Source organism: Aristolochia californica, unplaced genomic scaffold (assembly GCF_029961685.1).
Source record: "Aristolochia californica isolate CCGP_79_NKW_82.1479 unplaced genomic scaffold, dmAriCali1.0.hap1 SCAF_10, whole genome shotgun sequence".
Classification (NCBI taxonomy): domain Eukaryota; kingdom Viridiplantae; phylum Streptophyta; class Magnoliopsida; order Piperales; family Aristolochiaceae; genus Aristolochia; species Aristolochia californica.
Genome location: NW_027181771.1, coordinates 17,061,506 through 17,085,298, shown reverse-complemented (window position 1 = coordinate 17,085,298; position 23,793 = coordinate 17,061,506). Strand labels below are relative to the sequence as shown.

At 35.1% G+C, this 23,793-nt stretch overlaps 1 protein-coding gene and 1 non-coding gene across 2 annotated transcripts in view; one reads left to right on the top strand and one right to left on the bottom strand.

Moving 5' to 3' along the window:
* Positions 1 to 8,046: 8,046 nt before the first annotated feature.
* Positions 8,047 to 23,793, bottom strand: part of LOC137942878 (uncharacterized) — a gene marked incomplete at its 3' end in the record, with an annotated part of 60,507 nt that continues 44,760 nt past the window's right edge. The window contains 5 exon segments of the mRNA XM_068788601.1: positions 8,047 to 8,957; positions 9,093 to 9,201; positions 11,391 to 11,818; positions 13,068 to 13,185; positions 14,429 to 14,589. Of these exon segments, the coding sequence (XP_068644702.1) occupies positions 8,047 to 8,957; positions 9,093 to 9,201; positions 11,391 to 11,818; positions 13,068 to 13,185; positions 14,429 to 14,589 (1,727 nt within the window).
* LOC137943287 (small nucleolar RNA R71) lies at positions 12,701 to 12,807 on the top strand. Its single transcript, XR_011110625.1, has one exon. It is a non-coding gene; the product is annotated as a small nucleolar RNA R71 (small nucleolar RNA).

The window sequence follows — 23,793 nt, the reverse complement described above, 5'->3', positions numbered from 1 at the left end:
GGATTCATGTGGCCTAATGATCCAAAAATTTCAAGGAGTAGAAAAAATTAAATTCTCAAGTGAAAGTGTGGTTGGATATTTACCGGAGCCAAACAACATACATTTGGCCTACCCATAAAAATCACAGATACTTTTTGAAATTATCTCTCTCAGCATTTGTGCATTTCCATTTTGGATGCTCAAATTTGTTTTTTAGATCCAAACTTGAGTTTTCTCCCTCCCATTTTTCTCGTAAACAAAAAAGATGTAAGATCACAACAAAATGAAAATTTTAGAGTTTATGGATGCAAAAAAATTCAAACTATAATAAATGTAATGGAAGAAAATTATTTCACGCACTAAAAATTAACTCCAAAGTTTTTTTTCCCATGATTGGGAAAATTCACTAGTATAACCTCTAATAAATTTTATAGGAAAGAGACTTCTGAATGATCCTAACATATTTTAAATGTGGTGGATGTGCATGCCAGAAACAAGTTGAGGATGGAAGTGGCCTAATGATCCAAAAATTTTGAGAAGAAAAAATTAAATTCTCCAGTTAACGTGTGGTTGGATATTTACTGGAGCTAAACCACCCACTTTTTGCCTATTCTTAAATATCACATATACTTTTTGGAATTATCTCTCTCAGCATTTGTGCATTTCCATTTTGGATGGTCAAATTTTTTTTTCAGATCCAAACTTGAGTTTTCACGCTCCCATTTTTCTTGTAAAAAAAAAAAGATATAAGATCGCAACAAAATGAAAATTTTAGAGTTTATGTATGCAAAAAAAAAATGAAAACTATAATCATTGAAAGTGAAGAAAATTATTTCATGCAACAAAAATTAACTCCAAAGTTTTGTTATCCATGTTTCGGAAATTCCACTAGTACAACCCGTGATAGATTTTATAGGAAAGAGATTTCTAACTGATCCTAACATGTTTTAAATGTGGTGGATATGTATGCCAAAAACTTGTTGAGGATGCAAGTGGCCTAATGATCCAAAAGTTTCAAGGAGTAGAAAAATTTCAATTCTCAAGGTAACGAGTGGTTGGATAATTACCGGAGCCAAACAACCCATATTTTGCCTATCCTTAAAAATCACAGATACTCATTGGAATTATCTGACTCAGCATTTGTTTATTTTCATTTTGGATGTTCAAATTTTTTTTTCAAATCCAAACTTGAGTTTTCACTCTACTATTTTTCTCGTAAAGCAAAAAGATATAAGATCACAACAAAAAAGAAAATTTTAAAGTTTATGTTTGCAAAAAAATTTGAAAAATGTAATAAATATAAGTGAATAAAATTATTTCACGAACGAAAAATGAACTCCAAAGTTTTGTTATCCATGTTTGGGAAATTCCACTAGTACAACCCCTAATAGATTTTAAAGGAAATAGACTTCTAACTGAACCTAACATGTTTTAGATTAAGTGAATATGCATGCCAAAAACATGTTGAGGATGGAAGTGGCCTAATGATCCAAAAATATCAAGGAGTAAAAAAAATTAAATTCTCAAGTTAACGGGTGGTTGGATATTTACAGTAGCCAAACAACCCACTTTTTTCCTATCATTAAAAATCATAGATACTTTCTGGAATTATCTCTCTCAGCATTTGTGCATTTCCATTTTGGATGTTCAAATTTTTTTTTCAGATCCAAACTTGAGTTTTCACTCTCCAGTTTTTCTCGTAAAGAAAAAAGATACTAGATCATAACAAAATAAAAATTTTGGAGTTTATGTATGCAAAAAAATTATAAAACTGTAATAAAGGTATGTGAAGAAAATTATTTCACGCACTAAAATTGAACTCCAAAGTTTTGTTATCCATGTTTGGGAAATTATACTAGTAAAACCCCCAATAGATTTTATAGGAAATAGACTTCTAACTGATCCTAACATGTTTTAAATGTGGTGGATATGCATGCCATAAACATGTTGAGGATGCAAGTGGCCTAATAATCCAAAAATTTCTCGGAGTGGAAAAAATTAAATTCCCAAGTTAACGTGTGGTTGGATATTTAACGGAGCCAAACAACCCACTTTTTTGCCTATCCTTAAAAATCACAGATACTTTTTGGAATTATCTCTCTCCGCTTTTTTGCATTTCCATTTTGGATGTTCAATTTTTTTTTTCAGATCCAAACTTGAGTTTTCACTCTCCCATTTTTCTCGTAAAAAAAAAAAGATATAAGATCACAAAAAAATGATAATTTTAGTGTTTATGTATGCAAAAAAAATTGAAAACTGTAATAAATGTAAGTGAAGAAAATTATTTCACGCACTAAAAATAAACTCCAAAGTTTTGTTTTCCATGTTTGGGAAATTCCACGAGTACAACCCCTAATAGATTTTATAGGAAAGAGACTTCTAACTGAACCTAACATGTTTTAAATGCGGTGGATATGCATGCCAGAAACATGTTGAGGATTCAAGTGGCCTAATTATCCAAAAATTTCAAGGAGTAGAAAAAATTAAATTCTCAAGTGAGAGTTGTGTTGGATATTTACCTGGATATTTACCAGAGCCAAAAAACACACTTTTTGCCTTCCCATAAAAATCACAGTTACTTTTTGAAATTATCTCTCTCAGCATTTGTGCATTTCTATTTTGGATGCGTAAATTTGTTTTTCAAATCCAAACTAGAGTTTTCTCTCTCCCATTTTTCTCATAAACAAAAAAGATATATGATCACAACAAAATGAAAATTTTAGAGTTTATGGACGCAAAAAAATTCAAACTATAATAAATGTAAGTAAAGAAAATTATTTCATTCACTAAAAAAGAACTCCAAAGTTTTTTTTTCCAAGTTTGGGAAATTCCACTAGTATAACCCCTAATATACTTTATAGGAAAGAGACTTCTAGCTGATCCTAACATGTTTTAAATGTGGTGGATATGCTTGCCAGAACCATGTTGAGGATGCAAGTGGCCGAATGATCGAAAAATTTCAAGGAGTAGAAAAAATTAAGTTCTCAACTTAGCGTGTGGTTGGATATGTACCGGAGCCAAACAACCCACTTTTTTCCTATCACTAAAAATCACCGATACTTTTTGGAATTATCTCTCTCAACATTTGTGCATTTCCATTTTGGATGCGTAATTTTTTTTTTCAGATCCAAACTTGAATTTTCACTCTCCCATTTTTCTCGTAAACAAAAAAGATATAAGTTCACACCAAAACAAAAATTTTAGAGTATATGTATGCAAAAAAATTTGAAAACTTTAGTAATTGTAAGTGAAGGAAATTGTTTCACGCACTAAAAATGCACTCCAAAGTTTTGTTATCCATGTTTGGGAAATTCCACTAGTACAACCCCTAATAGATTTTATAGGAAAGAGACGTCTAACTGATCCTAACATGTTGTAAATGTGGAGGATAAGCAGGCCAAAAACATGTTGAGGATGCAAGTGCCTTAATGATCCAAAAATTTCTAGGAGATGAAAAAATTAAATTCTCAAGTTAACGTGTGGTTGGATATTTACCAGAGCCAGAAAACACACTGTTTGCCTATCCCTAAAAATCATAGATACTTTTTGGAATTGTCTCTCTCAGCATTTGTGCATATCCATTTTGGAAGTTCAAATTTTTTTTTTTTCAGATCCAAACTTCAGTTTTAACTCTCCCATTTTTCTCATTAACAAAAACGATATAAGATCACAACAAAATGATAATTTTAGAGTTTATGCATTCAAAAAAATTTGAAAACTATAATAAATGTAACTGAAGAAAATTATTTCATGCACCAAAAATGAACTCCAAAGTTTTGCTTTCCATGTTTGGGAAATTCCACGAGTAGAACCCCTAATAGATTTTATAGGAAAGAGACTTCTAATTGATCCTAACATGTTTTAAATGTGGTGGATATGCATGCCAGAAACATGTTGAAGATTCATGTGGCCTAATGATCCAAAAATTTCAAGGAGTAGAAAAAATTAAATTCTCAAGTGAGAGTGTGGTTGGATATTTACCGGAGCCAAACAACATACATTTGGCCTACCCATAAAAATCACAGATACTTTTTGAAATTATCTCTCTCAGCATTTGTGCATTTCCATTTTGGATGTTCAAATTTTTTTTTCAGATCCAAACTTCAGTTTTCACTCTCCCATTTTTCTCATAAACAAAAAGATATAAGATCACAACAAAATGAAAATTTTAGAGTTGATGTATGCAAAAAAATTTGAAAATTGTAATAAATGTAAGTGAAGAAAATTATGTCACGCACTAAAAATGAACTCCAAAGTTATGTTATCCACGTTCCGAAAATTCCACTTGTACAACCCCTAATAGATTTTATAGGAAAGAGACTTCTAAATGATTCTAACATGTTTTAAAAGTGGTGGATATGCATGCCAGAAACATGTTGAGGATGCAAGTGGCATAATGATGCAAAAATTTCAAGGTGTAGAAAAAATTAAATTTTCAAGTTAACGTGTGGTTGGATATTTACCGGAACAAAACAATCAACTTTTTTCCTATCCTTAAAAATCACAGATACTTTTTAGAATTATCTATCTCAGCATTTGTGCATTTTCTTTTTTCATGTTGAATATTTTTTTTCAGATCCAAACTTGAGTTTTCACTCTCCCTTTTTTCTCATAAACAAAAAAGATATAAGATCACAACAAAATGAAAATTTTAGAGTTTATGTATGCAAAATAATTTGAAAACTATAATAAATGTAAGTGTAGAAAATTATTTCACGCACTAAAAATGATCTCCAAATTTTTGTTATCCATGCTTAGGAAATTCCACTAGTACAACTGATGTAGAATTTAATAACATTGGCTTTAATACCTCACAAGAGTACGAATCGTTCATGTAATTTAGCGGGAAGCGAGGGTCATATCCACAGGGAGGACTGAATTTTCTGTATTCTTCAGTCAACTAGCCTAACCAAATATGATGAATTAATATGAACTAAGAACTAATTATATCCTAAATTATCAAGCAATCATCTGGTTAACTACTTGCACAATAGGAAACTTCAACTCTGGATTTTACGGTGATTTGTGCCTCTCTCGAGCGCCACGTAACCACGGATCCAATTTCTCAATCCTTGCGTCTAGCCCCTCTCGGGCGCATAGAGTGAAAGACAGAAATTGGATTAAAATACCAAAATCCAACCTCAATTATAATCCTACCCTAATTAGATAATTTAATCAAATATCCGGAAAACAAATATTCAATAAACATTAATTATCAAATCAGATTCAATAAACATTCAAAACCTAAGTTCAAACTACATAAAAAATGAAATTCAAAAATGACGAATTACCCCCCTTCTCCTTCCTCTCGCTCGGGCAGCTACTCGTTCTCACGGGTGCTGCAATTTCCCGAAATCAATGGCTTCGGTATGGCAAGACTGAGTGGCCGGAGGTAGAGACGACGCCGGTGACGAAGGTTGGAAGCCGACGGATGGAGGTAACATCCGGCGAAGAACGAAACAGAGATGAAGTTCTCTAACTGGCTCTCTTGAGTCTCGGTCGGAGTCACTCCGGGAATGGTCGGAAATACGTAACCGACGCCGGAGGATGGTCGAAAAGCGGAAGTGGCACCGGAGAAGCCCTCTCGGATCACTTCTCGGTCTGGCGAGCGATGACTGTCGAACTCACCTCGACGGAGACTCTCTCGAGCTCTCCTCGGGTTTGTTCTCGGTTGCTGGATGGTGGTGGACGACGGTGGTGCGGCGAATGACGGTGACGCTGCGATCGACTGAGGGAAACTCCTCTCGGGTCTTCCCCTGTTTTGGTCGACGGTCGTGCTCTGTTTTCTCTTCACGCTCGTTCCTCCCCCCCGTTCGACGCTCTCTCGTTTCCTTTAATACCATCTTATTTATTTTAAAACGATTTGACCTAAAAATCACCTCCATTTCACTAAGGGCATTCTCCTGAAATTCCATAATTAAATCTATAAAAAGTATTTCAGGAAGAAATAAACCTTAAAAACAATGAAATATAATTCAAGAGAGAAAAATATGCAATATCGACAGTGATTAGTGCCAAATTCAATAAATGCTCATTTCATTTGAAAACCGATAAATAACCACCTATAACACAATTATAAAGGTTATTCTATTATAATTAACCTAGTTCTCATGTCAGAATATGGCATCTATCACACCCCCAAACCTAAATCTTTGCTAGTCCCTAGTAAAACAACAACCGAACCAAAATTAAGCCTAGGAAAACAAAATGCCACTTTCATAGGGAGCACAATTGCATTTAGTGCATGCAACAAGCCATTAAACCCGTACTCTGCAGTAGTGGATGAGTTATGTCTCGTGAGGGTTTGCATGGAATTTACCCACAAAATTCATCTAAGTCAATAATATAAAAAGAAAAACTGAAGAAAATTTACTCCTCATTAGCATATGACTAACACTTAGTATCGTAAAATATGTGAAAATCATATGAGATCTTGCAAAATTTGAAAACCTGTGTAAAATATAGCCTATTATCAATCCAAATACACTCATTGTTACTCCACCTGAACCAATGTAACCCGTAAGCTATTACTTCAACAGAACAAAGAGGTAACAAATAACAATACAATCCTGGTCACATCACAATTAAGAGAAAATAGTACAGTAAGCCTGTTGTCTGACAATCTCACAAAAGAAATATACCAATTTCAATCTTGACTTGTAACTTCTTTCAAATTACAATTCATCATCAAAGTTAAGGAAACTCATTGCTTCCAAATTTAAAACCATTTTATGCTATTACCAGTGCACTTTAGCTATTACCAGCATAATTTTTGTTTCACTGAATACTTTTGGTATTACCACCATTTTGTATTCTTCTTCACTGCACATGGACTTATTTTTAAGTAACCGACTATTCCGGTGCATGTCCCTGGGTTTGCCCAGGCTGTTTCTAAAGTTATCTATCTTTTGCAAGCAAGAGCATTTCCATTTGCATTCATACATTACAACAAGGAATTTCACTGAGGTATAAAAAGGAATGAGTTCAAACAGGCATACAAGACTATTCAGACTAACATAGATCAACACTAGATTTACATGTTCTCTTTTGCAACTAAGTTCCAAGTCTAATGCAATAGTAAGTTATCCCACTGAATTCTCATGGATCACAACAAATGATATCAGGTTTCTAATAGGCATATTCTACACAGTTTTACGAAAAAATTTTGAAACACATTTGATCAACTTATTTTAACTCTACTAATGTTAACCACATACTAAGAGTAATTTGAAAACCAAGAACAGAAATCAAAAGAAAATTATTGCTAAGACATAAAAGAGTCGTCCCCCCCCCCCCCCCCCCCCCCCCCCCCCAAACCTAAACCTGACATTGTCCTCAATGGGGAAAAGGTAAAACACTATAACGACTACAAAAAGGAATAACATCTTAGCTAGTTATACTCCAGCAGGGTGAGGGTTAAGCTCCCTTAGGGCTCCTAAATCCATAGGTGGGACCATAGGTGTTTGGTCATCAACAATAAAGACCCCCCAGGAATGATACATAGTCTCCCTCAAAGAAGGTTTACTCGTATCAGCCATACCCGTAGGAAATCATCCGTAGATGAAACCGCTATCCCACATCACATTTTCAAGAAATCTCCGTGTGATTGGCCACTGAAGGCAGCAGGAATCACGCGCTGAACACAAGTCCTTAAGTTTCTCACCATAAGGTTTTCATTCAATACTTCAAGATCGAACTAGTCAATCCCAGAATGGTTGTTTGAGTACAGACCTCTCAAACTAGGGACCAAAAGTCTGGTAATCGACTACCGGAACCATTTATGCTCTCAGCCGGCAAGAGAGTATGAATAAAATAATAAATAATAAATAAATAAATATTAATAAAATAAAATAAAAAGTAAAAAAAATAAAATAAAAAATAAAACTGTAATGTACAAAGGGATAGAAACATGGGGATTGCCCACAATGTGCTAAGTTTATAGTCGTAAGTAAGACTCTAACGCATTCAAGATGCTAAGACAGGTTCCTCCAAGAAAATCACCATCACCTCCTCCGGTGTGGGGACATTCTCAAGATACGGTTTGAGCCTCTGACCGTTAACTTTGAAGACCGACCCGTCTCTGTGATTGCGGATCTCAATAGCGCCATGAGGAAACACCTGTGTAACTTCAAATGGACCAGACCACCTGGATCTTAGCTTCCCTGGAAACAAATGCAATCGTGAGTTACAAAGTAAAACATTCTGCCCAACAGTAAAAGACTTGCGAAAAATAGATTTATCATGTAAAAGCTTTGTTCGCTCCTTATACAGTTTGGCATTCTCATAAGCATCCTGACGTATCTCCTCGAACTCATTCAATTGCAATTTTCTCTCCTCACCCGCTTGAGTTAAATCAAAATTCAAAGCCTTAATGGCCCAATAAGCTCTATGCTCAAGCTCAATAGGTAGATGACATGCTTTGCCGAACACTAGGTGAAATGGAGACATCCCAATAGGAGTCCTATAAGCGGTTCGATAGGCCCATAAAGCATCGTCCAATCGAGTGGACCAATCTTTCCTATCAAAGCGAACTGACTTCTCCAAAATCCATTTGATCTCCCTATTAGAGATTTCCACTTGACCAAAAGTTTGCGGGTGGTACGGAGTGGACACGCAATGAGTGATGGAATATTTCTTCAATAAGGTCTCAAATGCTCTGTTACAAAAATGAGATCCCCCATCACTGATTATCGCTCTCGGGGTACCAAACCGATTAAATATATTTTCTTTTAAAAACTTTACCACCACTTTGTGATCATTTGTCTTACATGCAATAGCTTCAATCCATTTAGAGACATATTCAACAACAACAAGGATGTATTGATAGCCGAACAAGACAGGAAAAGGACCCATGAAGTCAATACCCCACACATCAAACAATTCAACAATAAGAATGGGGTTAAGAGGCATCATGTTCTTCCTAGACAAACAACCAGTTCATTAGCATTTATCACAAACCTGACAAAACTCATGGGCATCTCTAAATAATGACGGCCAATAGAAACCACATTGCAAGACTTTAGCCGTGGTCTTTCTAGCACCAAAATGTCCACCACATGCGTGGGAATGACAAAATTCAAGAATGTTGGCAAAATCTTGCTCATGTACAACACGCCTAATGATTTGGTCAGAACACACCTTGAACAAATAAGGGTCATCCCAAAAAAAATGTTTGACTTGGGAAAAGAATTTCAATCGATCTTGTTTACTCCAATAATCAGGAATCTTATGAGTTACAAGATAGTTGACTATGTCAGCAAACCAAGGCAACTGGGATACTTGGAGAAGTTGTTCATCAGGGAAGGAATCATTTAAAGGAAGGAATCCTTCCTGAGGTACTACACAGATCCTAGATAGATGATCAGCAACAACATTCTCACAACCCTTCTTATCTCGAATCTCAAGGTCACATTCTTGCAATTGCAAGATCCATCTAATCAAGCGAGGTTTAGTGTCCTTGATGGATAATAAGTACTTCAAAGCGGAATGATTAGTGAACACTATAACCTTTGACCCTAACAGATATGATCTGAATTTGTTCAAGGAAAACACAACAACTAGCAACTCCTTCTCAGTAGTAGTGTAATTCAATTGAGCATCATGAAGAGTGCGGCTAGCATACTGAATGACACAGGGCATTTTATCCGTCTTTTGCCCCAAAACAGCCCCCAATGCATAGTCAGAGGCATCACACATCAACTCAAAAGGCAAAGACCAAATAGGGGGTTGGACAATGGGTGCAGTGGATAAACATTTCTTCAGTGTCTCAAAAGCATGAATACAGGCATCATCAAAAGCAAAAACAACAACTTGAGTAAGTAAATTCGTCAAAGGACGAGAAATTTTGCTAAAGTCTTTAATGAAAAGCCTATAGAACCCAGCATGGCCAGCCAAGGAAAGAACGCACCCCCTTCACAGAAGTAGGTGGTGGCAGATTGGCAATTAGGTCAACCTTGGCTTTGTCCACTTCTACACCCTGTTGAGACACTACATGTCCTAAAACAATTCCTTCTTTCACCATGAAGTGGCATTTCTCCCAATTCAAGACTAAATTGGACTTCATGCAACGGGACAATACGAGTGAAAGATTGTGCAGACATGTATCAAAACTAGAGCCAAACACAGAAAAGTCATCCATAAAGACCTCTAAAAATTCACCAATCATGTCAGAAAAAATACTCATCATGCATCGTTGGAAAGTGGCAGGTGCATTGCATAAACCAAAAGGCATGCGTCTGTAAGCATAGGTGCCAAACGGACACGTGAATGTGGTCTTTTCCTGGTCTTCTGGAGCAATGGGAATTTGATTGTAGCCGGAGTATCCATCTAAGAAGCAATAAAAATTGTGGCCGGCCAATCACTCTAGTACCTGATCAATGAAAGGTAGTGGGAAGTGATCCTTCCTAGTGGCGGAATTAAGTTTTCTATAGTCGATGCAGACACGCCACTTGGTGGTAGTTCTTGTGGGAATCAATTCACCACTCTCATTTTTCATTATCGTTATCCCCCCTTTCTTAGGGACAACTTGAATTGGACTCACCCAGGTGCTATCGAAAATAGGGTAAATGATTCTTGTCACAAGCAACCTGATGACTTCTTCTCTCACAACCTCCAGCATATGGGGATTTAACCTATGTTGCATCTCACGTGAGGCTTTAGTCCCCTCCTCCAAATGAATACGATGCATGCATATGGAGGGGCTAATCCCTTTTAAGGCATCAAGAGTCCACCCCAATGCCTCTCTGTGTGCTTGTAAAACTTCAGTCAATTGTTCCTCCTGCTCAGTACTCAAATCAGAGGCAATAATGACTGGTAATGAGTTCATGGGCCCCAAGAACGTATACTTCAACGTGGGAGGAAGTGGCTTAAGATCTAGCTTGGAAGTTTCAAGAGGTTTGTAAGTCAAGAGGAAGATCCTGTGGATGATCAGTTGTGATAACCTCATAAGCTTCCTCCAACAGAGGTACAGAATTGAGTAAAGAATTAACCTCTCGGAAATATGTTTCCTCATCAAAATAGTCCATGTCTAAAGATGTTATGCAAGACTCAAAAGATTCAAGAGTGGATTCGTCATCAAGCATAACAGTTTCTATCTTAAATGCAGGACTCAGATCATCAGACTCAAGTGGGTGGTGCCCGACATTAAATACATTCAATGAGACCTTAAAATTTCCAAAAGAAAACTCCAACTCACCACTTTTACAATGAATGATAGCATTAGATGTGGCTAAGAAGGGACGTCCTAGGATGACAGGAATTTGGTTGGTCACATTGACTACTGGTTCTGTATCAAGAACAATGAAATCAACCGGGAACAAAAATTTGTCCAATTTTATCAAAACATCTTCAACTATTCCTCATGGTATCTTGACAGAACGGTCAGCTAGTTGAAGTGTGATGGGAGTAGGCTTCAATTCCCCCAAACCTAATTGCTGGTACACAAAGAAAGGAAGCAAATTCACACTTGCCCCTAAGTCAAGAAGAGCTCTCTGAATGGTAAGTTCACCAATGACAGATGAAATTGTGGGACATCCAGGATCTTTAACTTTAGGAGGAGTGTTGTGCTTCAGAATTGAGCTTACATTCTCAGTAAGAAAGACCTTTTTGTTAACATGTTGCTTTCTCTTTTGTGTACAAAGGTCTTTCAAAAATTGGGCATAGGCAGGGACTTGCCTGATAGCATCAAGAAGTGGAATGTTAATGTGAACCTTACTAAACAGTTCCAACATTTCATGCATGCTATCTCCTTTCCTAGGTGGACCCAATAACCTCTGTGGATAAGGAGCTAGTGGGACTTGGTTAGGGATCTGCTTGGCTGTTGGTGGAGAACTTGGAGGTTCTTCACCCAATGATGTGTCCCCATTGTCATCCTTTGACTCCTTAGACTTAGTGGTCCCTACCCCATTGTTCAACTCATGACCACTCCTAAGGGTGGTTATGGCTTTGGCTTGCTCATGGTGGGGTTTGGAACTCAACCCACTCTCATGTGTGCTTTTGGGGTAGGAATGGCTTGAATCGGGAGTCTATTTTGTGCTTGTTCACTCATGTGGCTCGCCAACTGACTCACTTGCATTTCAAGTTTAGCAATTGAGGACTGTGTATTCTGCATGAATAATTGAAGTGTATCCTCAAGTGAAGGTTTTTGTGGAATCAATGGTTGTTGAGTGAAGTGTGGGCGCAAAGCTTGGGGTTGAGTAAACCCTGGAGGACCCCCAACCTGTGGGCCCTTGGACCATGAGAAATTTGGGTGCCTAGCCCAACCCGGATTATATGTTTATGAAAAAGGATCGTTCTGGTTTGGTCTATGAAAATTCTAGACTGCATTCAAGTCCTCAATGAGCTCTGGGTAGGATGAACTAGATGGACACATTTGTGTGGGATGAGATGAACCAGAGCATATGGCACAGACAGTAGATGGGTTAGGAGCAGGTGAACTCTTGGACACCATAAGGGCATCAATTTTTCTAGTAAACCCCTCAATCTTGGCCATGAGCATAGGTGTTTCACTAACCTCGTAGAGCCTCTTTTGGCTTCGTGGGATCTCCTATCAACAATAAATGACGAACCCCATTGCTGAGATTGATCACTCAACGTTTCAAAGAACTCCCATGCCTCACTAGCACTCTTACCCATCAAACTCCCACCACTCGTTGCATCTACCATGGATCTAACCTGGGGTGTAAGACCTTGATAAAAGTATTGCACTAAATGCCATTTCTCAAACCCATGATGCGGACACCTACGGATCAAATCCTTCCATTTCTCCCAAGCCTCATAAAAGTGTTCACCCTCCTGCTGCATAAAGTTGGAGATTTCTCTCCTGAGGGCTGTAGTTCTCTGAATGGGAAAGTACTTGGAAAAAAATTTTGTGACTAATGTGTCCCATGAAGTAATGCTGCCCACCTCCAAGGAATTAAGCCAAGACTTGGCCTTATCCTTAAGTGAAAATGGAAAAAGTCTTAACCGGATAGAGTCATCTGAGAAATTCTGGAATTTGAAAGTTGCACAAATATCTAAGAATTCCTTGATGTGGTAATATGGGTCCTCCTTCTCCAACCCATAGAATGTAGGGAGGAGTTGGATCACACCCGGTTTCAACTCATAACTGGCGGCAGTAGTGGGTGGCAATACAATGCAAGAAGGTGAGGTGAAGTAGGATGGGATAGAATAATCCCTCAGGGCTCTACTGTCACCTGCTGCAGGTAACTATAATGGTTCACCCTGATTGGCCATGGTAGCTCCTAACTTGACTTCGGGTGTTTTCCTACAAATATGTTCTACCTTTTCAACAAAGGGAGATAATGGTCCACCTAGGGAGCGGCGCCCGTGCATAAAAACACAAAAAGAAACAAAATGAACTATCAAATTAAGCTAACAAACTCACTACTAAAAATATGAACTAACTAGAAGAAATAAAAATAATTCCATACAAAATCACCAAGCTAAAATTATGAATAAAAATATTAAAAAATTAAAATTAAAATTAAAATAATAAAAATAAAATAAAATAAAATAAAATAAAAATAAATCTAACCTAAGACTATGGAGAACAAAGAAATACACTTAATACGTGCCTCCCCGGCAACGGCGTCAAAAACTTGATGTAAAATTTAATTACATCGGCTTTAATACCTCGCAAGCGTACGAATCATTCATGTAATTTAGCGGGAAGCAAGGGTCATATCCACAGGGAGGACCGAATTTTGTGTATTCTTCAGTCAACTAGCCTAACCAAAATGATGAATTAATATGAACTAAATACTAATTATATCCTAAATTATCAAGCAAGCATCTGGTTAACTATTTGCACAATAGGAAACGTCAACTCTGGATTTTACGGTGATTCGTGACTCTCTCGAGCGCCACGTAACCACGGATCCGATTTCTCAATCCTTGCGTCTAGCCCCTCTCGGGTGCATAGAGTGAAAGACAGAAATCGGATTAAAATACCAAAATCCAACCTCAATTATAATCCTAGCCTAATTAGCTAATTTAATCAAATATCCGGAAAACAAATATTCAATAAACATTAATTATCAAATCAGATTCAATAAACATTCAAAACCTAAGTTCAAACTATATAAAAAATGAAATTAAAAAATGACGAATTACTCCCCATCTCCTTCCTCTCGCTCGGGCAGCAACTCGTTCTCACGTGTGCTGCAATTTCCCGAAATCAATGGCTTCGGGTTGGCAAGAATGAGTGGCCGGAGGTAGAGACGACGCCGGCGACGAAGGTTGGAAGCCGACAGACGGAGATAACATCCGGCGAAGAACGAAACAGAGATGAAGTTCTCTAACCGGCTCTCTCGAGTCTTGGTCGGAGTCGCTCCGGGAATGGTCGGAAATACTTAACTGACGCCGGAGGATGGTCGGAAAGCGGAAGTGGCACCGGAGCAGCCTTCTCGGATCACTTCTCGGTCTGGCGAGCGACGATTGTCGAACTCACCTCGATGGAGACTCTCTCGAGCTCTCCTCGGGTTTGTTCTTGGTTGCTGGACGGCGGTGGATGGCGGTTGACTACGGTGGTGGGGCGAACGACGGTGATGCAGCGACTGACGGAGGGAAACTCCTCTCGGGTCTTCCTCTGTTTCGGTCGACGGTCGTGATCTGTTTTGGTCGATGCTCTGTTTTCTCTTCACGCTCGTTCCTCCCCCCCGTCCGACACTCTCTCGTTTCCTTCAATACCATCTTATTTATTTTAAAACGATTTGACCTAAAAATCACCTCCATTTCACTAAGGGCATTTTGGTAAATATCTCCTTCTCCACCAAAATTCTCCTAAAATTCCATAATTAAATCTATAAAAAGCATTTCAGGAAGAAATAAACCTTAAAAACAATAAAATATAATTCAAGAGAGAAAAATATGCAATATCGACTGTGATTAATGCCAAATTCAATAAATGCTCATTTCATTTGAAAATCGATAAATAACCACCTATAACACAATTATAAAGGTTATTCTAATATAATTAACCTAGTTCTCATGTGAGAATATGGCATCTATCAACAACCCCTAATAGATTTTATAAGAAAGAGACTTCTAACTGATCCTAACATGTTTTAAATGTGGTGGATATGCATGCGAGAAACATGTTGAGGATGCAAGTGGCCTATTGATCCAAAAACTTCAAGGAGTAGAAAAAATTAAGTTCTCAAGTTAGCGTGTGGTTGGATATGTACTAGAGCCAAACAACCCACTTTTTTCCTATCCTTAAAAATCACGGATACTTTTTTGAATTATCTCTCTTAGCATTTGTGCATTTCATTTTGGATGATCTAATTTTTTTTTCAGATCCAAACTTGAGTTTTCACTCTCCCATTTTTCTCGTAAACAAAAAAGATAAAAGATCACAAAGAAACGAAAATTTTAGAGTTTATGTATGCAAAAAAATTTTAAAACTATAATAAATGTAAGTGAAGGAAATTGTTTCACGCACTAAAAATGCACTCCAAAGTTTTGTTATCCATGTTTGGGAAATTCCACTAGTACAACCCCTAATAGATTTTATAAGAAATAGACTTCCAACTATCCTAACATGTTGTAAATGTGGAGGATATGCATGCCAAAAACATGTTGAGGATGCAAGTGGCCTAATGATCCAAAAATTTCAAGGAGTAGAAAAAATTAAATTCTCAAGTTAACGTGTGGTTGGATATTTACCGGAGCCAAACAACACACTTTTTTCCTACCCTTTAAAATCACAGATACTTTTTGGAATTATCTCTCTCAGGATTTGTGCATATCCATTTTGGATGTTCAAATTTTTTTTTCAGATCCAAACTTTAGTTTTCACTCTCCCATTTTTCTCCTAAACAAAAAAGATATAAGATCACAACAAAATGAAAATTTTAGAGTTGATGTATGCGAAAAAATTTGAAAACTATAATAATTGTAATGAAGAAAATTATTTCACGCACTAAAAATGAATTCCAAAGTTTTGTTCTCCACGTTTGGGAAATTCCATTAGTACAACCCCTAATAGATTTTATACGAAAGAGACTTCTAACTGATCCTAACATGTTTTAAATGTGGTGGATATGCATGCAAGAAATATGTTGAGGATGCAACAGGCCTAATGATCCAAAAATTTCAAGGAGTAGAAAAAATTAAATTCTAAAATTAACGTGTGGTTGGATATTTACCGGAACCACACAACCCACTTTTCCTATCCTTAAAAGTCACAGATACTTTTAGGAATTATCTCTCTCTGCATTTGTACATTTCCATTTTGCATGTTCAATTTTTTTTTTCATATCCAAACTTGATTTTTCACTCTCCCATTTTTCTCGTTAACACAAAAGATATAAGATCACAACAAAATGAAAATTTTAGAGTTTATGTATGTTATAAATTTTGAAAACTATAATAGATGTAAGTGAAAAAAATTATTTCATGTACTAAAAATGAACTCCAAAGTTTCGTTATCCTTTTTTGGGAAATTCCACTAGTACAACCCCTAATGGAATTTATAAGAAAGAGACTTCTAACTTATCCTAACATGTTTTAAATGTGGTGGATATGCATGCCAAAAACATATTGAGGATGCAAGTGTCCTAATGATCCAAAAATTTCCAGGAGTTGAAAAAATTAAGTTCTCTAGTTCGCGTGTGGTTGGATATGTACCGGTGCCAAACAACCCACTTTTTTCCTATCCTTAAAAATCATAGATACTTTTTGGAATTATCTCTCTCAGCATTTGTACATTTCCATTTTGGATGTTCAAATTTTTTTTTCAGATCCAAACTTCTGTTTTCGCTCACCCATTTTTCTCGTAAACAAAAAACATATAAGATCACAAAAAAATGAAAATTTTGGAGTTTATGTATGCAAAAAAATTTTAAAACTATAATAAATGTAAGTGAAGGAAATTGTTTCACGCACTTAAAATGCACTCCAAAGTTTTGTTATCCATGTTTGGGAAATTCCACTAGTACAACCCCTAATAGATTTTATAGGAAATAGACTTCCAACTGATCCTAACATGTTGTAAATGTGGAGGATACCCATGCCAAAAACATGTTGAGGATGCAAGTGGCCTAATGATCCAAAAATTTCGAGTAGAAAAAATTAAATTCTCAAGTTAACGTGTGGTTGGATATTTACCGGAGCCAAACAACACACTTTTTTCCTACCCTTTAAAATCATAGATACTTTTTGGAATTATCTCTCTCAGCATTTGTGCATATCCATTTTGGATGTTCAAATTTTTTTTTCAGATCCAAACTTCAGTTTTCACTCTCCCATTTTTCTCCTAAACAAAAAAGATATAAGATCACAACAAAATGAACATTTTAGAGTTGATGTATGCGAAAAAATTTGAAAACTATAATAAATGTAAGTGAAGAAAATTATTTCACGCACTAAAAATGAACTCCAAAGTTTTGTTGTCCACGTTTCGGAAATTCCATTAGTACAACCCCTAATAGATTTTATATGAAAGAGACTTTTAACTGATCCTAACATCTTTTAAATGTGGTGGATATGCCTGCAAGAAACATGTTGAGGATGCAAGTGGCCTAATGATACAAAAATTTCAAGGAGTAGAAAAAAATTAAATTCTCAAATTAACGTGTGGTTGGATATTTACCAGAACCAAACAACCTACTTTTTTCCGATCCTTAAAAGTCACAGATACTTTTAGGAATTATCTTTCTCTGCATTTGTACATTTCCATTTTGCATGTTCAATTTTTTTTTCATAGCCAAACTTGAGTTTTCAGTCTCCCATTTTTCTTGTTAACACAAAAGATATAAGATCACAACTAAATGAAAATTTTAGAGTTTATGTACGCAATAAAATTTGAAAACTATAATAGATGTAAGTGAAGAAAATTATTTCGCGCACTAAAAATGGACTCCAAAGTTTTGTTATCCTTTTTTGGGAAATTCCACTAGTACAACCCCTAATGGATTTAAAGGAAAGAGACTTCTAATAGATCCTAACATGTTTTAAATGTGGTGGATATGCCTGCCAGAAACATGTTGAAGATGCAAGTGGCCTAATGATCCAAAAATTTCAAAGAGTAGAAAAAATTAAATTCTCAAGTTAGCGTGTAGTTGGATATGTACCGGAGCCAAACAACCCAGTTCTTTCCTATCCTTAAAAATCACAGATACTTTTTGGAATTATCTCTCTCAGCATTTGTGCATTTCAATTTTGGATGTTCAATTTTTTTTTTTCAGATCCAAACTTGAGTTTTCACTCTCCCATTTTTTTCGTAATCAAAAAAGATATAAGTTCCCACCAAAATGAAAATTTTAGAGTTGATATATGCAAATAAAATTTGAAAACTATAATAAATTTAAGTGAAAAAATTATTTCGTGCACTAAAAATGAACTCCAAAGTTTTGTTATCCATGTTTGGGAAATTCCACAAGTACAACCCCTAATACATTTTATAGGAAAGAGACTGCTAAGTGATCCTAACATGTATTAAAAGTGGTGGATATGCAGGCCAGAAACTTATAGAGGATGCAAGTGGCCTAATGATCCAAAAATTTCAAGGAGTAGAAAAAATTAAGTTCTCAAGTTAGCATGTGGTTGGATATGTACCGGTGCCAAACAACCCACTTTTTTCCTATCCTTAAAAATCACAGATACTTTTTGGAATTATCTCTCTCAGCATTTGTGCATTTCCATTTTGGATGTTCAAATTTTTTTTTGAGATCAAAACATCTGTTTTCGCTCACCCTTTTTTCTCGTAAAAAAAAAGATATAAGATCACAACAAAATGAAAATTTTAGAGTTGAAGTATGCAAAAAAATTTGAAAACTGTAATAAATGTAAGTGAAGAAAATTATTTCACGCACTAAAAATGAACTCCAAAGTTTTGTTATCCACGTTTGGGAATTTCCACTAGTACAACCCCTAATAGATTTTATAGTATAGAGACTTCTAACTGATCCTAACATGTTTTAAATGTGGTGGATATGCATGCAAGAAACATGTTGAGGACGCAAGTGGCCTAATCATCCAAAAATTTCGAGTAGAAAAAATTAAATTCTCAAGTTAACGTGTTGTCGGATATTTACCAGAGCCAAACAACCCACTTGTTGCCTATCCATAAAAATCACAGATAGTTTTTGGAATTATCTCTCTGAGCATTTGTGCATTTTCATTTTGGATGTTCAAATTTTTTTTTCAAATCCAAACTTGAGTTTTCACTCACCCATTTTTCTTGTAATCAAAAAAGATATAAGATCACAACAAAATGAAAATTTTAGAGTAGAAGTTTGCAAAAAAATTTGAAAACTGTAATAAATATATGTGAAGAAAATTATTTCACGCACTAAAAATGACTTCCAAAGTTTTGTTATTCATGTTTGGGAAATTCCTCATGTACAACCCCTAATAGATTTTATAGGATAGGGACTTCTAACTGATCCTAACATGTTTTAAATGTGGTGGATATGCATGCAACAAACATGTTGAGGATGCAAGTGGCCTAATGATCCAAAAATTTCAAGGAGAAGAAAAAATTAAATTCTCATGTTAACGTGTTCTTGGATATTTACCGGAACCAAACAACCCACTTTTTTCCTATCCTTAAAAATCATAGATACTTTTTGGAATTATCTCTCTCATCATATGTGCATTTCCATTTTGCATGTCCAAATTTAGTTTTTAGATCCAAACTTGAGTTTTCACTCTCCCACTTTTCTCGTAAACAAAAAAGATATAAGATCACAACAAAATGAAAATTTTAGAGTTCATGTATGCAAAAAAATAAGAAAACTATAATAAATGAAAGTGAAGAAAATTATTTCGCACACTAAAAATGAACTCCAAAGTTTTGTTATCTTTGTTTGGTAAATTCCAAAAGTACAATCCCTAATAGTTGTTATAGGAAAGAGACTTCTAACTTATCCTAACATGATTTAAATGTGGAGGATATGTCTGCCAGAAACTTCTTGAAGATGCAAGTGGCCTAATGATACAAAATTTTCAAGGAGTAGAAAAAATTAAATTCTCAAGTTAATGTGTGGTTGGATATTTACCGGAGCCAAACAACCCACTTTTTTCCTAACCTGAAAAATCATAGATACTTTTTGGAATTATCTCTCTCAGCATTTGTGCATTTCCATTTTGCATGCCCACATATTTTTTTCAGATCCAAGCTTGAGTTTTCCCTCTACTATTTATCTCGTAAACAAAAAAGATATAAGATCACAATAAAATAAAAAATTTAGAGTTTATGTATGCAAAAAAATATGAAAACTATAATAAATGTAAGTGAAGAAAATTATTTCAGGCACTAAAAATGAAATCCAAAGTTTTGCTATCCTTGTTTGGGAAATTCCACTAGTACAACCCCTAATGGATTTTATAGGAAAGAGACTTCTAACTGATCCTAACATGTTTTAAATGTGGTGGATATGCATGCTAGAAACATGTTGAGGATGCAAGTGGCCTAATGATCCTAAAATTTCAATGAGTAGAAAAAATAAAGTTCTCAAGTTAGCGTGTGGTTGGAAATGTACCGGAGCCAAACAACCCACGTTTTTCCTATCCTTGAAAATCACAGATACTTTTTGGAATTATCACTCTCAGCATTTGTGCATTTTCATTTTGGATACTGAAATTTGTTTTTAAGATCCAAACTTGAGTTTTCACTCTCTCATTTTTAACGTAAACAAAAAAGATATAACATCACAACAAAATGAAAATTTTAGAGTTGATGTATGCAAAAAAATAAGAAAACTATAATAAATATAAGTAAAGAAAATTATTTTACGCACTAAAAATGAACTCCAAAGTTTTGTTACCCAAGTTTGGGAAATTCCACTAGTACAACCCCTATTGGATTTTATAGGAAAGAGACTTCTAACTGGTCCTAACATGTTTTAAATGTGGTGGATATGCATGCAAGAAACATGTTGATGATGTAAGTGGCCTAATGATCCATAAATTTCAAGGAGTGGCAAAAATTAAATTTTCAAGTTAATGTGTCGTTGGATATTTACTGGAGCCAAACAACCCACTTTTTCCCTATCCTGAAAAATCATAGATACTTTTTGGAATTTTCTCTCTCAGCATTTGTGCATTTCCATTTTGGTTGTTCAATTTTTTTTTTGAAATCCCAACTTGAGTTTTCACTCTCCCATTTTTCTTGTAAATAAAAAAGATATAAGATCCCAACAAAATGAAAATTTTATAGTTGATGTATGCAAAAAAATTTGAAAACTATAATAAATATATGTGGAGAAAATTATTTCACACATTAAAATGAACTCCAAAGTTTTGTTATCCACGTTTAGGAAATTTCACTTGTAAAACTTTAATAGATTTTATAGGAAAGAGACTTCTAAATTATCCTAACATGTTTTAAATGTGATGGATATGCATGCCAGAAACATGTTGAGTATGCAAGTGGCCTAATGATCCAAAAATTTCAAGAAGTAGAAAAAATTAAATTCTCAAATTATCGTGTGGTTGCATATCTATCGGAGCCAAACAACCCACTTTTTTCCTATACTTAAAACACAGATACTTTTTGGAATTATCTCTTTCAGCATTTGTGCATTTCCATTTTGCAAGTCTAAATATCTTTTCATATCCAAACTTGAGTTTTCACTCTCCCATTTTTCTCGAAAACTAAAAAGAGATAAGATCACAAGAAAATAAAAATTTTAGAGTTTATGTATGCAAAAAAATTTGAAAACTATAATAAATTTAAGTAAAAAAATTATTTCGTGCACTAAAAATGAACTCCAAAGTTTTGTTATCCATGTTTGGGAAATTCCACAAGTACAACCCCTAATACATTTTATAGGAAAGAGACTGCTAAGTGCTCCTAACATGTATTAAAAGTGGTGGATATGCAGGCCAGAAACTTATAGATGATGCAAGTGGCCTAATGATCCAAAAATTTCAAGGAGTAGAAAAAATTAAGTTCTCAAGTTAGCATGTGGTTGGATATGTACCGGTGCCAAACAACCCACTTTTTTCCTATCCTTAAAAATCACAGATACTTTTTGGAATTATCTCTCTCAGCATTTGTGCATTTCCATTTTGGATGTTCAAATTTTTTTTTGAGATCAAAACATCTGTTTTCGCTCACCCTTTTTTCTCGTAAAAAAAAAGATATAAGATCACAACAAAATGAAAATTTTAGAGTTGAAGTATGCAAAAAAATTTGAAAACTGTAATAAATGTAAGTGAAGAAAATTATTTCACGCACTAAAAATGAACTCCAAAGTTTTGTTATCCACGTTTGGGAATTTCCACTAGTACAACCCCTAATAGATTTTATAGTATAGAGACTTCTAACTGATCCTAACATGTTTTAAATGTGGTGGATATGCATGCAAGAAACATGTTGAGGACGCAAGTGGCCTAATCATCCAAAAATTTCAAGGAGTAGAAAAAATTAAATTCTCAAGTTAACGTGTTGTCGGATATTTACCAGAGCCAAACAACCCACTTGTTGCCTATCCTTAAAAATCACAGATAGTTTTTGGAATTATCTCTCTGAGCATTTGTGCATTTTCATTTTGGATGTTCAAATTTTTTTTTCAGATCCAAACTTGAGTTTTCACTCACCCATTTTTCTCGTAATCAAAAAAGATATAAGATCACAACAAAATGAAAATCTTAGAGTAGAAGTTTGCAAAAAAATTTGAAAACTGTAATAAATATATGTGAAGAAAATTATTTCACGCACTAAAAATGACTTCCAAAGTTTTGTTATTCATGTTTGGGAAATTCCTCATGTACAACCCCTAATAGATTTTATAGGATAGAGACTTCTAACTGATCCTAACATGTTTTAAATGTGGTGGATATGCATGCAACAAACATGTTGAGGATGCAAGTGGCCTAATGATCCAAAAATTTCAAGGAGAAGAAAAAATTAAATTGTCATGTTAACGTGTTCTTGGATATTTACCGGAACCAAACAACCCACTTTTTTCCTATCCTTAAAAATCATAGATACTTTTTGGAATTATCTCTCTCATCATATGTGCATTTCCATTTTGCATGTCCAAATTTATTTTTTAGATCCAAACTTGAGTTTTCACTCTCCCACTTTTCTCGTAAACAAAAAAGATAAAAGATCACAACAAAATGAAAATTTTAGAGTTCATGTATGCAAAAAAATAAGAAAACTATAATAAATGAAAGTGAAGAAAATTATTTCGCACACTAAAACTGAACTCCAAAGTTTTGTTATCTTTGTTTGGTAAATTCCAAAAGTACAATCCCTAATAGTTGTTATAGGAAAGAGACTTCTAACTTATCCTAACATGATTTAAATGTGGAGGATATGTCTGCCAGAAACTTCTTGAAGATGCAAGTGGCCTAATGATCCAAAATTTTCAAGGAGTAGAAAAAATTAAATTCTCAAGTTAACGTGTAGTTGGATATTTAACGGAGCCAAACAACCAACCTTTTGCCTATCCTTGAAAATCAAAGATACTTTTTGGAATTATCTCTCTCAGAATTTGTGCATTTCCATTTTGGATATTCAAATTTTTTTTCAGATCGAAACATCAGTTTTCACTCACCCTTTTTTCTCGTAAACAAAAAAGATATAAGATCACAACAAAATTAAAATTTTAGAGTTGAAGTATGCAAAAAAATTTGAAAACTTTAATAAATGTAAGTGAAGAAAATAATTTCACGCACTAAAGATAAACTCCAAAGTTTTGTTATCCACGTTTGGGAAATTCCACTAGTACAACCCTTAATAGATTTTATAGTAAAGAGACTTCTAACTGATCCTAACATGTTTTAAATGTTGTGGATATGCATGCAAGAAAAATGTTGAGGACACAAGTGGCCTAATGATCCAAAAATTTCAAGGTG